This window comes from Rhinopithecus roxellana, chromosome 21 (genome assembly GCF_007565055.1).
Source record: "Rhinopithecus roxellana isolate Shanxi Qingling chromosome 21, ASM756505v1, whole genome shotgun sequence".
NCBI lineage: Eukaryota > Metazoa > Chordata > Mammalia > Primates > Cercopithecidae > Rhinopithecus > Rhinopithecus roxellana.
Window position 1 is genome coordinate 79,885,223 of NC_044569.1, and position 18,175 is coordinate 79,903,397.

Consider the following 18,175-nt stretch of genomic DNA (forward strand, 5'->3'; position numbering starts at 1 on the left):
TTTTGACTTTTTGGTCATTTCTTTTTTAGGTCCTGAACTTAAAGTTATTATCTCTGGTAGAGTCAGTCTAACAAGATCTTTTTCATCTACTACAGAAGCAGAAGTCTCATTACTTTTTAAAAATTCTACATTGAATGAATTTATAATTTATCTTAATACTCATAGATTTAAACACTATTCTATTATTGAGAAATCTGTATATTTTAATTTTCCTATTATATGTTGTTAGTATATATTCATGGTTTCCATAAACATTTACTGAGCATCTGCATAAGCACTGTTTAAGCACTGGAATGCAGCAGTGTATACAAAATAAACAATTATTGTTGACCTCATGAACCACGTTTTCAGTGGCTGTTACGTTAACTGTTAATAAAAGTCCTTAAACCTGCATGTCTGTTGGCTTTGTTCTTGGTTACTTTTTTAAAGTTGTATTTTTAGAAATAATGCTACTGAGTTACAGATTATGAATGTTAGGTTTTTTACATCTATTGATGAATTGCTTTCCAGGAAAGCTCTAATTTACACTGAATTGGATACTTGAGCACATATGAGTTGTTATAGCAAAATATCTTTACCAGTATCAAATATCAGTTTTTATATATGTAAAATTGGGATAACACTTTTTTTCATAACACAAGTATGGGAGGTAAAAGAAGAAAATGTATATAAAGTAATATACTTAAGGCATCACTCATATTAAGTACTCAACAAATAACTATCATTATGTTCAGTGTGTTATTTAGAACCCAAGCATTTATCACAATTACTGGGAGACAGACTTAAGAGTAAAATATGTAGGTAAGTTGTTAAAGATTGGTTTTTTTACCCTGAACAACAAAGCTAGCCCCATGCTATAGGAGTATTTTTATGCTACTTATCCCTAATACCTTTAAGAATTTATTATTTGTCAGGCTCCAGGCTGAATGTTTTATACACAACACTATGTATTTATCACCCAAAGGTACCATATATATTGTTACATTTATTTAAGAGATAAGAAACCTAGACTAAGAAAAGTTAAGCATATTTTTAATATTCTTAGAGCAAATAATTAGCATAACCAGGATTTGAATTAAGAAACATCTGACTCTAAAGTCCATACTCTTTCAATTGAACCACATTTCCTCTGGAACAGGAAGAAGAAAAGTAGAAACAAAGTTCAGATAATTAAATGGAAATACTGAAAAGGCAACTTGCCATCTAATTTCTGACAAGCAAAGTGCTAACCCAGTAGAATGGAGAAGGAAATTATGTTCCCATATGATATTTACAGCAAACCAAATAAAGTTTTATTATATTCTCAAATGTTTTCTACCATCAAGATCCATAAATGTTCAGTGCTTTACTTCTATCACATTTTCCATGTTTATTGACTCCCTCAAATGTGTCAGGAAAAATGAACTTTTCTGATGCTTGACTAAGGGGTTACCTAGCAGCCACTGTGGGACTTTAATCCTGCTGTACATTCACACTATTTCCGTTTTCCTTGTATTCTCCTTTCCTTTTTCCTGGCAACCATTTCCCACTAATACAGATTAGACATTCCCAATATTATGATTGATAGCAGCTTCCTTTTCATTTGATTTTGGCAAAGTATTCTGCATATGAATGGAGTGGAAAAGAATCTTAGTAAATGAAGACCAAAGAAACAAGCAAAAAATACCAGATCAAAGTTATAATTATGGAACAGAGAGAGATAAGGAAGTGATTATCCTAGAAATGTTCAGCATAAATAACTGAGCTTCTAAGCTGCTTAACTCAGAGAGAAATAAGAAAGTGTAGGGAACTCTTAATTATTAATTAAAAAGAAATATAATTTTATCAAGAAAAAATAGCTTTTTTTAGTTCAGAAATCTAAGGTCAATTACTTTTGTAAGTTTTTTTGAGCATATTGACAATATGACTAACTCCCTTATTAGTTTGAAAAACCAAGAAACAATGGTCAATCTTGGCTATTACTTTTACCAACCTTCATTAAAAGCCAAGGCTGTGATAGCAATTCATAACTCAATAAAAGCTATTACATGTGGGACAAGAGTAATATGCTCCAGATTTGACATGCTATAAGGCATAAATCCTTTGGGATAAAAATTAATGAATTAATAGAATGTTCATTTATAACTACTTAAAAATATTATCAGTCTCGTCTGGAATTATTATAGAAGTTGCATGGTGCCTAAATCAAGCTTTAGTTTACTGGAGCAAATTTTGTTCTGTTGATTGAACTAAAGATGCTCTAAGTACTAGCAGAAATTATGCCCTCCAAGAAACTTTTGAGAAGGTTCTGACTTTTATTTTACTCAAAGGACTGGAGTAGAAACCTTGTCTCAGAGTTGAACAAATAGTAGTTGAAGGGAGGTCTGAGAGCATAAAGAACAGTTTGAGATTAGCTGAAATATCTGAAAAAGCACTCAAGGCAAGTCATATAGACTTCTAAAGTTATGCACCAGATTACTGTGGACTGGAAGTTTCTAAGAACTTAACACATTGTCTTTTTCTAGCATTGAAAATGACCTCCCCCATGCCCAGTATGATTATCTTGAAGCTTTCAGCTTAACTGAATCTTTGTTGGTCAGAATGTAAGTCTAATGTCTTACGACTCTACCAAGACCAGCATGAGATGTCCTGGTCCTTAAATTCCACACAGTTACCTAAAAGCTTACCTTGGGAAAACCCCTTTATTCCCAAAATGAATGTGTTAATAACAATTGCACAGTTTTGTGAACGTTAAATTAGTTAGCATGTATAAGGGTTTTTTCATAAAATAGGCCTGAAGAAAACTCTTTATGTCTACTTTATTCCTTCCTTTTTACTAAGTTTCCACTTAGGTTTAGCACTATGATTCTAACTTGGAACCAGAGTGACCAGATGTTCTCACTTTTCCACCAGATTTCCATTATATTCAAGCAAAAACCCCTTCAAGATTATGCAGGTTGCATAGAAGCTTTCAACTGGAGTGCTAGGAAGTACTTAACAACTGGTGAAAGCTCTCAAAATTTTGGGTTGCAAAGTCATATTCTTTAGATAGTTCTAGATGGTTTTCTGTTCATTCCATCAACACTATAATTGAATACATATTACTATTAAATTGACTTATTCCCTATCCCAATTGGCTAATTTTATCCTGACACTTGGCCAAACACCTCTTTTCTGAATAGGTCAGTTATTGGAATTGAAAATATGGAAAAATTGGGACAAATCATTTGTAAGTTAAAAAATTAGAGAAAGTGCTAGACATCCTTCTTGTTCAGGATTGCTTCTACTCTAAGACTGCCTAAAACTTATCTGGCATTTTACAGATGTATTAACTTGAGAGAACATAATTCATAAATTCTACCTCTAGAGTTTCAAAAGGCTATTTTTTGGAGTTACCCTAGAAGTGATATTGCTGTAATTAATTTCTAGATGATGGATTAAAGATTAATTTCAGGCCAGGCTCAATAAATATAGAAATTTACTTAAAAGGAAAACATAATTCTCAGACTTTGAGTGTTCTAAAGATTTTCATGAATCAGTCCATGAAAGATAATAGGGTCATTACACAGGCAAAAATTACAAACTTGAATTACTATAAACCTGAATTATCTAAGGAAAATCTAGAAATTTATTTTGAATTTATTTTGAACTCTGAAGCAGATATGGATGTGTATATTATAGAAGTTTTAATGCCATATATATTCAGGCTCAGAAATTAGCAGGAGTGATTAACCATTGGGAATGGTTTCTCAAGTGGATCAGTTTCTTTCTGTTGCTTCTTTCCAGCGATCAATCAGCTCCCATGAGGTAAGGAAACAACATGATGAATACTTTCTTTAATCTTGCATGAATAAAGAGAGAAAGGAAGGGTGACGTCAACAAGATGGCTCACTAGAAGTGCCTGGAGTTCATCCGCACCCCCAAAAGAACCAAAGCAACAAATAAATAGTGAAGATTTGAATGTAGTGTCAAAGAGAGAATGCTGGAGTAGAACAGGGAAGTGGAGAGGCAACTGTGGTAATTGGAAGTCCAAGAGAGCAGCATGAAGGCACCTGGCCTCTGCAGCCCCATCTCCCTTGCCTCAATCAGATGGGCCCAAAACGAGGGGCAACTTCCCTTTGCTGGAAAAAGGTAAACAGAAGAACCTACAGTATTTACTACAGGAGAATTCCACAGTCCTCATAAGTCATGAGCCCAGTTTGGCGAGCTGCTGAAAATTTACACTGCTGCATTGCTTCAAATTAGAAGAGCAACTTACGCACTCCCCCAACCCCCACCCACCTCCTGTGAGCCAAGTTGCTCCAGCACAGCACTGTCTTGATACCAGAGCCACCTCTAGAGTGTACCCTTCTCTGCAGGCCAGTAACCACTGCACCTCTGCAGCAATGGTGCTCCATCTTCATTCCAAGCCCAGTGGCTACACTCTACAACCCTAGTTGTGTGGACCCTGGGTTGAGGATTGGCTGTGACTCTGGTCCTGCACATCATGGAAACCAACCCCTCCACCCCCAGCACTTCCATCTAGGAAAGGATCTGAGTCCCAACCACGGCGAACCCACCCTTGAACCAGCCAAATGGTGCATGTCCACCCCTGAGTAGGAAAGGTCCCTGAGCCATTAAACAGCTGGCCTGCCCCTAGGCTAGCCAAGAAACCATACAGCCATGTCGGAGGCTTGAGAAACAGCTCCATGGGCTTCCACAGAAAACATGCTGCCAGGCCAGCTGATCAGCTTTGTGCCCATGTCTGAGACTTGATAAACAGCCTTATGAGCCTCCCCTGGCTGAAATGCCCCCATACCAACCAAGCATCTGTATGCCCATGTTCTAGGGCTGAGAAACAACACCATGGGCCACCTCTAGCAAACACAACTCCAGGCCAGCGAGGAAACCATATGGCCATGTGCTGGGTATGAGAAACAGTCCCACAGGCCACCCCTGGCGGACATGCCTCCAGGCTGGCCAAGCGGCTGTGAGCCTGGTCCCAGGCCTGAGAAAAAAACAAAAAAAAAACATGGGTTGCCCTGAAGACACACCTGAAGGCAGCTGAGGAACTACATGCCCATGCTTCCAGGCAGAGTAACAGCCCTGTGGCCTCAACCCCAGTGAGCCAGACCCTAAGTTAGCTGACCCATCATGTGTACACATGTATCCCCAGTCTGAGAAATAGCCCAGTGAGTCCACTCTTAGCAAAGTCATACCACCACAAATTCTCTCAGCTTAGGCAAGTGAGACACTTGCAAATGTCACTAGCATAGTGACATTACAGCTGAAGAAACTACATAGAGACTACATTACTGTATCTACCTGGGACTAAATACAACAAACTCTAAAAAACTGATACCCCAAGACTCATCAACATGAGTAAGTTTCCCTACATATCGTACTCCATAAGATTGGAAGAGCCATTGTCCCACCAGATGCATAGATACCAACATAAGGAAACAATAAACATGAAAAAGCAAGGAAAAATGACACCTTTAAAGGAAGACAGTAATTATCCAGTAACATATCCCAATAATAAAGAAATACACAAAATGCCAGAAAAAGAATTCAAAATAATAATCATAAGGAAACTCAGAGAGATACAGGACAATAAAGATAGTTTAATAAAATCAGGGAACAATTTATGATTTGAATGAGAAATCCAACAAATATATAGATATTACTGAAAAAGAACCAAACAGAAAACTAGAGCTAAATAATTTGGTAAATGAAATAAAAAAAATAGAATCAAGAGCTTCAATAATAGCCTAGCACAAGAAGGAGGCAGAATTTATGAACCTGAAGACAAGTCTTTTGAAATAACAAGGCAGAGGAAAAAAAATAAAAAGAATGACACCATTAGCCGGGCGCGGTGGCTCAAGCCTGTAATCCCAGCACTTTGGGAGGCCGAGATGGGCGGATCACAAGGTCAGGAGATCGAGACCATCCTGGCTAACACGGTGAAACCCCGTCTCTACTAAAAATACAAAAAACTAGCCAGGCGAGGTGGCGGGCGCCTGTAGTCCCAGCTACTCGGGAGGCTGAGGCAGGAGAATGGCGTAAACCCGGGAGGCAGAGCTTGCAGTGAGCTGAGATCCGGCCACTGTACTCCAGCCTGGGAGACAGAGCCAGACTCCGTCTCAAAAAAAAAAAAAAAAAAAAGAATGACACCATTAATGAGACAGCATAAATGAACATACGTTTGTATTACAGGCATTCCAGAAGAAGAAAATAGAAATATGTAGAAAACACATTTAATGAAATAATAAGTGAAGGCTTCCAAAGTTATGAGAGAGAGATGGACATCTAGATCCAGGAAGCTCAAAGAATGCCAGATAGATTCAACATAAACAGGTCATGTCTTAGGCACATTACAGTCACATTGTCCAAAGTCAAAGAACAAATTTAAAAACAGCAAGAGAAAACATCGTCACATATAAGAATTTGCTATAAGACTAACAGTGGATTTGCCAGCAGAAACCTTACAAATCAGGAGATAATGGGATGGTATATTCAAAAGGCTGAAAGAAAAAGCTGCTAGCCAAGAATATTCTACCCAGCAAAACTACCATTCAAAAATGAAAAAGTATTCTACAGAAAGGAAAACTTGAGGAAATTCATCACCACTAGAGAGGCCTTAAAAGAAATGCCCAATAGGTTTTTCATCTGGTGGTGAAAAAACAGTAACTATCAGGAAAACATGCAAAACTATAAAACTCACTGGCAGAGCCAATATACATAGGAGAAAGAGAAAAGAGTCAAACCTTATTACTACAGAAAACCACCCATTCACAAAAATAAACAGTAAGAGATGAAGTAAGGAACAAAGGACATATAAAAAACCAGAAAACAATCACTGACATGACAGGTTTAAGTCCTCATTTATCAATAATAACCTTGAAAATAAACAAATTAAGTTCCTCATTTAAAAGATATAGACCAATTGAATTGACTAAAAAAGTCCCAACTATATGCTGCCTACAGGAAACTCACTTCATTAACCCGTAATGACACATAGACTGAAAGTGACGTGATTAAAAAAAAAAAAAAAAAAAAAAAAGATTTCACACAAACAGAAACCAAAAGCGAGTAAGAACAGCTGTACTTATATCAGACAAATCAGACTTCAAATGAAAAACTGTAAAAAGAGACAAAGGAAATTAATTCAGTAAGAGAAAATTTGTAAACACATACACACACACACACACACACATATATATATATATACCTGCCAGAGCACCCAGATACATAAAGCAACTATTATTAGATCTAAAGAGAGATTGATCTAATACATTAATAGTTGTGGATGTTAACACCCCACTCTCAGCACTGGACAGACCACCTAGACAAAAACCCAACAAAGAAACATGGGATCTAAATAGCACCATTGACCAAATGGACCTAACGGATATTTAGAGAATGTTTAGAGCTATTTCAGTATTTAGAGAACATTTCACTGAACAGCTGCAGAATACATTCTTTTCATTAGCACATGAAGCATTCTCCAGGATTAACCATATGTTTAGACACAAAAAATCTTAAAACATTTTCAAAATTAAAATTAAAATTATATCAAGTATCTTCTCTGACCACTTATAAGAAAACTAGAAATTGATAATAAGCAGAAGATTAAAACTATACAAATGCATGACATTTAAACAATATGCTTCTGAAAGACCAACGGTTAAAAGAAGAAGTTAAGAATAAAATCAAAAAATTCATTGAAACAAATAAAAATAGAAACATATGTCAACATTTAAGGGTCACAGCAAAAGCAGTTTTAACAGTCAAATTTATAACACTAAATGCATACACTACATAGAAAGATTTGAAATAAAAACATAATGATCTCAAGAAACTAAAACAGCAAGAGCAAAACAAACCCAAAGTTAGAAGGAAATAAATAATGAAGATGAAAGCAGAAATAAATGAAATTGAGACTAAAAATACAGTACAAAAAATCAATGGAATAAAAAGTTGATGTTTTGAGAAAATAAAATTGAAAAACAGCTAGACTAAGAAAAAAAAGAGAGAAGACATAAATGAATACAATCAGAAACAAAATGGAAACATCAAAATAGATACAACAGAAATAAAGAGGATCATTACAAACGTCAATGAACAGTTATAGGCTAATAAATTTGAAAACCTAGAGGAAGTGGATACATACAATCTACCAATATTGAACCAAGAAGAAATAGAAAACGTAAGCAGGACAATAATAAGTAACAAGATTGAATCAGTTCTAAAAAGTATTCCAACAGAGAAAAGTTCAGGACTAGATGTCTTCACTGCTGAATTCCACTAACCGTTAAAGCAGAATTGATATAATTTCTTCTGAAACTATTCCACAAAATTAAGGCAGAGAAAATTCTGCCTAGGTCATTCTATGAGGCCAGCATAACCTCACTATCAAATACAGATGAGGAAAACAAAAAATTAAAACTACAGGCCAATATGTATGAAAATAGAGGCAAAAACTTAAACAGAATACTAGCAAACTGAAATCCAACAACACACCAAAAAGGTATTACACCATAATCAAGTGAAATTTATCCAGGAATGAAAGTATGGTTCAACACATGTAAATCAATAAACGTGATACATACATCAGCAGAGGAAAGGACATGATTATCTTAATAGATGCAGAAAAAGCATTTGATAAAATTCACCATCTCTTCATGGTAAAACCTCATAACAAATTAGGTACAGAAGGAAAATATCCCAACACAATAAGGTCCATATATGACAAACCCACAACTAACATCATACTGAGTGGGGAAAAGCTAAAAGTCTTTCCTCTAGGAACTAGAACAAGACAAGCATGCCCACTCTTACCAGTCTCATTCAACATACCACTAGAAATCCTAGTCACAGCAATTGGGCAAGAAAAATAAACAAAGGCATCCAAATTGAAAAGAAGAAAATCAAATTGACCCTCTTTGCAGATTATATGATTGTCTGTGTGTGTAGAGAGAGAGAGACTCTATCAAAAAAATTGTAGAACTGATAAATTCCTTAAAGTTGTGAGATACAAAGTCAACATGAAAATTCAGTAGCATCTTTATACATGAACAATGAACTAGCTGAAAAAAAATGAGATGGCAATCCTAATTACAATAGCTACAAAAAAATAAAATACCTAAGAATAAATTTAACTAATGAGGTGAAATACTTTTACAAGGAAATCTATGAAACACTGAGAAAAGAAAATGAAGTAGATAGAAACATAATGGAAAAACATCCAATGCTCATGGATTGGAAAAATTAATATTATTAAAATTAATATTGTTAAAAATTGATAAACAATTAATATTGTTAAAATATTGTTAAAATAGTATGTTAACCATACTACTCAAATCAATCTACAGATTCAATGCAATTTCCTATAAAAATTCTATTTCTTAATAGAAAGAGAAAAACTAATCTTAAAATGTATATGGAACCCTAAAAGACTTCAAATTACCAAAGCATTCCTAAGCAAAAAGATCAAAGCTGTAGGCATTATACTACCAGACTTCAAAATTCACTACAAAGCTGTGTTCAAAGATAGCAAGGTACTGGCAAAAAAACAGTCACATAAACCAGTTAAACAGAACAGAAAATCCAGAAATTAATTCATATATCTACAGCCAACTGATTTTTGAGAAAGGCACCAAGAACCTACATTGGGAAAGGACAGTTTCTTCAATAAATGGTGCTAGGAAAACTGGATATTCACCTGCAGAAGAATGAAACTAGACCCTCTATACAAAAATCAGTTCCAAATTGGTAAGACCCCAAACTACAAAACTACTAGGAGAAAACATAGGATAAATGCTTCAGAACATTGGCCCAAGAAAATATATTATTCCTAAGACCTCAAAAGCACAGGCAACAAAAAATAAACAAATTACATTATATTTAACTAAAACCTTTCTGCACAGCAAAGGGAATAGTCAACAGAGTGAAAATACCACCTAAAGAACCAGAGAAAATATTTATAATTTATTCATTCAACAGGGGATTAATATCCAGATACACAAGGAACTCAAACATCTCAACAGCAAAAAAAAAAAAAAAAAAAAATCTGATTTAAACTGGGCAAATGATCTGAAGAGATATTTTTCAAAAAAAAAAAAAACATACAAATAACATACAAATTACTAACAAATGCAAGAAAAAAAGTTCAACATTACTAATTACCAGAGAAATGCAAATCAAAACCACAACTGTATCATCAAACTCCAGCTAGGATGGGTAGTATAAAAATATGAAAAAATAACAAATGCTGGTGAGATGTGGAAAAACGAGAATTCGTATACTGTTGGTAGGAATTAAAATCAGTACAGACACTATGGACAGCAGGACAGAGGTTCCTCAAAAAACTACAAATAGGAGTACTGTATCATCCTGCAATCCCACTATTGTTTATCCAACGGAAATTCATATATTGAAGAGACATCTGTATCCCCCTGTTTTATTGTGGCACTATTCACAATAGCCAAGATACGGAATCAAATTAGGTGTTCAACAACAGATAAATGGATAACAAAAAGCGGTATATATACACAATAGAATATTATTCAGCCATAAGAAAGAATGAAATCCTGTTATTTTCAGAAACACGGATGAAACTGGAGGACATTATGTTAAGTGAAGTAACTCAGGAATAGAAAGTTAAATACTACATAATCTCATTCATATGTGAAAACTACCCACAATTGACCTCACAAAAGTAAAAAGTAGAATGGAAAATACTGAAAAGTGGGGTGGGTTGGAAGAAGTAGGAGACAGAGATTTTTTAAAGGATACTAAATGATGGCTAGATAGAAGGAAAAAGTTCTTGTGTTCCATACCACTGTAGGATCACTATGGTTAAGAATAATATACATTTTCAAATAGCTACAAAGATGATATTGAATATTTCTAACACAAAGAAATGATCAATGTTTGAGATGATGGATATGTTAATTACCCTAATCTGATCACTATATTCTACACGTATGGCAATATCACTATGTACCCAATAAATATCTACAATTATTATATGTCAATTTTAAAAATAAAATTAAAAATAACAAAAAAGGAGGCACTGTATTTTGGGTTGGCAAAGCAATTACAGTAGAGTCACATCAAACTTGCATTGAATCTATAAGTTCCATTTTATGGTATCAAAAAAATTAGAAAAATAAATAATCCAGTACAACATCTCTTTCATAAGTGAGTACCTCAGATAAATGAAGCAATATGTTTGAAGAATTAAATGTAGTTTGTGACAGCCATGGGGAAAATATGTGAAAGATGACAAAGATTTTGAGTCAATTAGAAAAATTAAAATAAATGGTTAAATGGCCAAGTAAGTGGATGATGGTATCTTTATTGATATCCTCAAAGAAAAAAATTAACTGACCACTATATAGAAATATATTGATATTATTTAAAAAATTATAAACATCTACAATACTATTGTATATGCTAAACCATAGAATCGTATGCCTTGCATTTTAATTTTTTCTATGCATGTTTACTTTGCTTACTAACTTATATCATAGAAGATAAGATTAACCCATTCAACACCCATTAGGAAAGACGTAGGTCAACTGAACAGCTGGATTCAGTGTGGGAAAAACACCCCAATCTTTCAGTACAGAAACATTTACACAACTTAAATTGAGATATCACAAAGGAAAGTATTCATTGATCATAATGCTAGCAACAGATGTTGGAAATGGTGTACAGACTGTATATTTTCCAGGTTTTTTTTTTTTTTTTTTTTTTTTTTTTTTTTTTTTTGCTTATAAGTCTTTAATAAGAAAATGGCAAAGACAGGAGACATGTATGTGTCTGAGATGGATGAAATCAGCCTGTTGAAGTGGTCCTGCAGGTGCAGTAAAGTGGGGTGGACTTTGCAAGTCGGATATGGTTTGGCTTTGTATCCATACCCAAATCACACCTTGAATTGTAATAATCCCCACATGTCAAGGGTGGGACCAGGTGTAGATAATGGAATCATGGGGCAGTTCCCCCGTGCTATTCTCATGATAGTGAGTAAGTTCTCACGTGATTTGATGGTTTTATAAGGGGATTCCCCATTTGCTTGGCTCTCATTCTCATTCCTGCCACCCTGTGAAGAGGTGCCTTCTGCCATAATTGTAAGTTTCCTGAGGCCTCCCCAGCCATGCAGAACTGAGTCAATTAAACCTCTTTTCCTTATAAATTACTAAGTCTCAGGTATTTCTTCACAGCAGCGTGAGAACGGACTAATACAAAGCCTCTACCACAAATGGCAGAGAGCTGTTATCCAATACATCTCTCACTTAGGAGTGGGTTTGAAGCATGTGAGCAATTATTCCTGCAGAATAATGTAGCCTACAAATTTCCAGGTACTCGAGAATTCAACAACTCATAGGCCTACTAGAAGTACTTTCTATTCTCACATTACATAAGGTAGACAAACACCTCTCAGAATCCCTTCTTCCTACTATAGGCAGACATTATTATGTGTTAGATACATACAATAAAGCTGAACTGAGCACCACACTCCTGGTGCTCCAAGTAGTTTATGGTTGATAATAGCAGAAAGTGGAAACAATTGTGGATTAACTACATTGAGCCCTCATTCTCTTCTATTCAAGCTGAGCCTTTGGAGAGAGGTGGTTTTCTTCTCATTTATAAGAAGTGAGTTTTTGAAAGGACTATTAACCCTTAAATTAAAATCTAATTATCAAGATTAAATCAATACAATTCAGGTAAATTACTCTTTTTTCATCATGAGTAAGAGGAACACAAAGATATACAACCTTGAACTTTCTTCTCACTTCTGCTATTTTATCTTCCATTTCATCTGTCTTGTGTTTGGTTAGGTGGAAAACAGTACCAATGCGATAAGCCTCCCTATAGATGCTCTTGAGATGTTTCTCATTCTTTAACTTCATCATTGTCAAAGATTTTATTTCAGATTCATATTGTGATTTTTTCCTTATACTGTAAAATAAAGCAAAAAATTAATGATTATTGAGTATATAGTGAGACAAACATATTTAATAACAGCAAAAAGGAATAAGATCATATTTTATGTTGTCAAAAATACAAAATTGCGGGATAAATAGCTAAAACTTGAAGACGGAACAGGTGTCCTAGGACTCCATTTATTCTGCTGCTTCTGATGGTTACCCCTAATTGTCAGGCTGTTTCCAATTTCAGAAGCATAAGAGCATCAATAAGAATAGCTTGGGGAATCCAGGTGCTTGGTTTTTTGAACATTCAAAATCCCTTTTATACTCCTTTCCATTTCAATTTGTGACTTCCATAAAGGTGTTTTACTGGAGAATATGTTCAATGGAAAAGCCTAAACAAAAACCAAAGCATATAAGACAGCAAACTTTCTCAACTTCAATATAATTGACATTTGTGGTGGCACAATTATTTTTGTAGGGGGGATGTCCTGTGCGTTGTAAGATATTTTGCAGCATCTCCTACTAGATGCCAGCAGCACTGTCTCAGTTGTAGCAGCCAAAAATGTCTCCAGTTACTGCCAAAAATCTCCTGAAGGTAAAAAATCATCCCTGTTGAGAACTACTTGAATAAAGCAATGGTTCTCAACACTAACTCCACATTATAAGAACCTGCAAAGCATTTAATAAAACTTTGTGCTTCCAAAAATTCTGGATGGATTACTAGGCTTATAATAATATACAATCAATCTGGGGTAAAGCTCCAGCGTCACTATTTTTAAGCACCCCCATGTGATTCTAAAATGCAACCAGAAAGCAAACTACAGGTATTAACTGGAGCAGTATCTAAAGCTTGTATATATGTAAAAATCACAGGGAGAGCCTTGAAAGTCACAGATTCCTAGGCTTCACTCTCAGAATGTGGTTCAGTAGATGTTGGATGGGTCTGAGAATAGCTCCCAGGTTGATGACACTTGGTTGCAGACCACACTTCATTCAAGTAGCACTATTCAAGAGGTTGGGGTGAATACACATGATTAGCTTTCACTTCACAGAACACAGAGAAGATTGAATTAGTGTGGCCAAATCAGCTGATGATGAGCTGCACTGATCCTTCATTTTCACCTATTCCAAAATAGGATGAAAGAATGATGTAGAAATAAGAATAAACATACATTCAGGCAAGCAGGAGACATAGCTAAGCTCACAACAAAGGTAACCATCTCTGTAGAATAGAAATGGAGTCGAAAATCAAAGCATGAATAGAGGAGAAGCAGCATAAAACAAGCTGAAGGTGTTGCACCAGATAAGTGACAAGTGTGAGGTTCACTGACTCATGGAAGGGCTTTGCATGAGCTGTGCTTGATGTGGAAGGCTCATTCACTGACTGGGGCTAAAGATACATAGAGAACAAGGAGCAAAGGCATTGAGGAGAACAGATCCTGAGAGCAATAACTCAACCAAGTTGCCTATTGAATCAGTAACTGCAATAATGTTATCCCCAGTATCATCTTTGTATGATCACTAGGAATCAGAAAAGATGACCATAAATGGAAGAATTTAAAGATTGGTGAATTGGGACCAAGTAGGGTGAGGTAGAAGCAATGACATAATTTCAATGGGAAAGAGATAAACAAGAAGATGTGTGTGTATGACAGAAAGAGAGGGGTGTATGTGTATGTATGTGAGTGTGTTACATGTGTGTGTGTGTGTGTGTGTGTGTGAGAGAGAGAGAGAGAGAGAGAGAGAGAGCGAGAGAGAGAGAGAGAGAGAGAGAGACAAAGAGAGAGAAAAGAGACCTGCTTATTTAGAATGGGAGGCCTCAAAAAAGACACCAAAACATATGAAGAAATATCTTGTTTCCAAAGACCTAGCAATCAGAGTGTGAACCCAACCCACTTTAGGTGATATTGATTTTATGAAACATTCTGACAAAGAACTTAAAATAAGTATATTTAAAATGCTCAAATATCTAAGTAAAGGAATCATTAATTTTGTAAAAGGAAAAGAAATTTTGACACACAGCAGAAATTAGACAAAAATAGGTAGATGGGGAAGACAATAAGTTATAAGGAATAATGAAAAGAAATATGGACAGAAATAATTAAAATAGTTTTGAAATAGAACCAAAAAACTCCAAACTGAGAAGAGTCAAAGAGAGTTTTGGATTAATAGGCAGGAATGAAGTACCAAGGTATTCACTCAAAAGGCAGCACAAAAAATGCGGAGGGGTGTGTATGTCTGCTTGCAACCACACACAATATATAGGTGTGGCATGTTTGTGTCTATACATAGTATGTGTATACTTTTGAGTCTATGTGTACTTACGTTTGTGTACACATGCATATTTGTGTTTGTGTATATATACTTTTTGTGTTTACTTGTACATATGTGTATATGTGTGTTAATCTTTGTGTATGTATGTTTATTTATGTGTGCATGTTTATACATGTATTTGTTTTGTGGAAAAAACAGTCCATGCATTACGTGGAGTGGGATGAATGTGTGGTGTGTTTGAGTATGTGTTAAGCGACATTCCCCTTGATTCACAAAAGGAACAATAATAAGATATGTTGTATAAAGACTACAGAAATTTTCTATACTCCCTATGAAGAAGATTAGTTTAAAAATGAGAGAAATTTCTAGACTTGAGAAAAAAATAGGACCACAGACCAGATGACAAAATTAGTTGTGACTACTAAACATTATAAAAATAAAAAATCTATAGCTAAAGATATTGTGATAAAACAGTAGAATATTAAAGATATTTATTAAGGACATACAAAGTGATGTAATAAATGCCAAAAGAAAATTATTATCTTCAAATATAAGCAAAATTAAATGTGAAGCTATAGTTCCATACATTGCCAAATTATTATTCAAGATTGATGAGCTAAATTGGCGTAGCTTAAGAAAATTTACCTGAAAGCCTTTATTAAAATAACTATTAAAGAATCATTTTAGCCACTGGAAAGTGAACGAAAAGGATAAACAAGAAGACATAAAGACAAAAATGAATGAGAAATGTCAGCAAATACATGTATTGATTGTGAAAAATTATTATTTAAAAGTGAAACAAAGGCACCAGATAACGATTTTAAAAATAGGACAAGTGTAAAGATGTTCAATAGTAATTTATTTTTTGCAAAAATATGTGTAGTGCTCAGGAGGATAATAGAAAAACTAAATAATTCCAGATTTATTTAAAATGTCTATAATTAGCTAAACATGTTTTAAAACTAGCGTCACTAATTAGGCTTATCATAATACACATGTCTAAAGTACACCTACTAATATCATCAGATTATGTTTAAAAAATAAGATTCACTGCTGCCTAAAAAATAAAGACTGGGGACTACACCACTCAAAAATCTGAAAATAAACATTAGTGCAGCAACAGTAATATCACAAAATGTAATTTAATAAGAAAATCATGAATAAGAAACAAGGTAAAAGTAGATAATAAAACAATTCAACAAGAAATGAAATATTTATTTACTTCAATGCCTCTGACTATATATTCTCAAAATATGTAAAAAAAAAATGCAGAATTGTAAGAAGCAATTCACAAATCAACTATCAGACTCCTATCAGTACATCACAGGACAGGAAATAGGATAGATAGGTAGCAGCTGTATATAGCAAAACTATACCTGAAAAATTTCAGTACCAAAACCCAACAAGGATCATCAAATTGAAAAGTCTTACTTAGTGCTAAGCTGAAAAAATTACACACACACATAGCTACAAACAAAACTGTGAAATTTCAGAACTCTTAAATAAGAAGAGAAAATTCTGAAGTTCCCAGAGAGAAAAGACAAATTATTTACAAAGAAATTATATTCAAAATGTCATCAGATGTCCTACCAAGCAAAACTAAATAAGAAAACAATAAAAAAAAAAAAACCTTCAAATTAAGGAGAAAAATTGACATTGGATTCAGAATATGACCCTGAGAAAAGCCTGGTGGAGTGGATTCAATAGAGAATTAACTGTGAGTTCATAGAAATAGATGTGTTTATTTTTTAAAGTATTGCTACAAAAAATATAGAAAGACAGAGATGAGTTACAGGACTAAGGTTTATTTTGTGTTTTCATACTTTATATAACGAACAATATTATGCAAAGCTCATGTGCTGCTAACGATGAATAATGATTCATGGGAAAAACGAGATACTCGTATTGTGCACCAGTAAGCTGGTAAGAGATTGAGATAACTCTCATTCATTATAGCCACACTCCCTATGAAGAGGATGATTAGTTTAAAATGAGGGTAATATGGGTATTAGGATTGAAGAGAGGGAGAAGATACAAAATGGTCATGAGAAAAGTGGAATTGTCTAGAAATTTCTTGGTCATGCTGAACATCACTTGAGATTTATAGTCACAGAATTTAAGTTCTATTCAGAAGTAAATTTATTCTGCTGCTAATGAAGCTTAAACATGAGGGCCTCTAATTGGCCCCAGCCCCTTACAAAGTCCTTTGAGTGTCTCCCTAGCAGTGTTTTCACATGGTGATATCGTTTTATAAAGTTTGTAGAAACAAGGTATTTTAATCAAAGTTGATGAAGATCATTCTCTCTTTCTAATATAAGGTCTCCTCTGTCAAGTGGTATTCAAGTGACTGGGCATTTTGTATTCATAACACTGTTTTCTTTTATCTACTGCCCCCATATACTGTAACTTCTAGGGCCCACCAAACCCAGATCCACCCCGTGAGGCTATTTAGCACACTTGTGCTTTATTTTAGCCACATTCAGCTGCTAGGAAAAGTTCAATGAAGAAAACTGCTGGTTTAGTTAGGTACAGGGCTTTTCAAGTCATAAAAACAGTCTTGAATGTTATTTAAATATGTGCTTATTTTGATCCAAAGTAACTAGGTTTGGAAAGAAGGACAATAAGGTGGGATATATAAATGTAGTAAGGATGACAGATTGGTCATCATAGGGTCAAATATTTGTTGGAGTGGGGGTGCTAGTAGATTAAGCTAGAAAAAGAGGTGTTGGTTATCTGCGGGTGGATACTTAAAATTGAGACCATGAAGTAACTCAATTTTTGGAAATGACAAAAACTGAGTAAAACTATAAGAGAAGGTAGTTGGTGTAGGATGGGAGAAAAGACTGTTGAAAATGAGAAAGCGAATAGATTGAAAGTCTAGGTTCTTTCATGGACTGTATCACCCAAATTCATATTTCAATGCCTCTGCAGAGGGAGAAAGTAGGAATAGAAAGTATAATTTATTTTTAGTATTTAACTCTCGGAAAAAAAGTTTTAAATGG

At 34.6% G+C, this 18,175-nt stretch overlaps 1 protein-coding gene across 1 annotated transcript in view; it reads right to left on the reverse strand.

The window, feature by feature from the left end:
- The window catches only part of CCDC178 (coiled-coil domain containing 178), a 524,781-nt gene that overhangs the window by 326,610 nt on the left and 179,996 nt on the right, over positions 1–18,175 (reverse strand). The window contains exon 14 of the mRNA XM_030925827.1: positions 12,744–12,927. Within this exon, the coding sequence (XP_030781687.1) occupies positions 12,744–12,927 (184 nt within the window). The remainder of the gene's footprint in view (positions 1–12,743; positions 12,928–18,175) is intronic.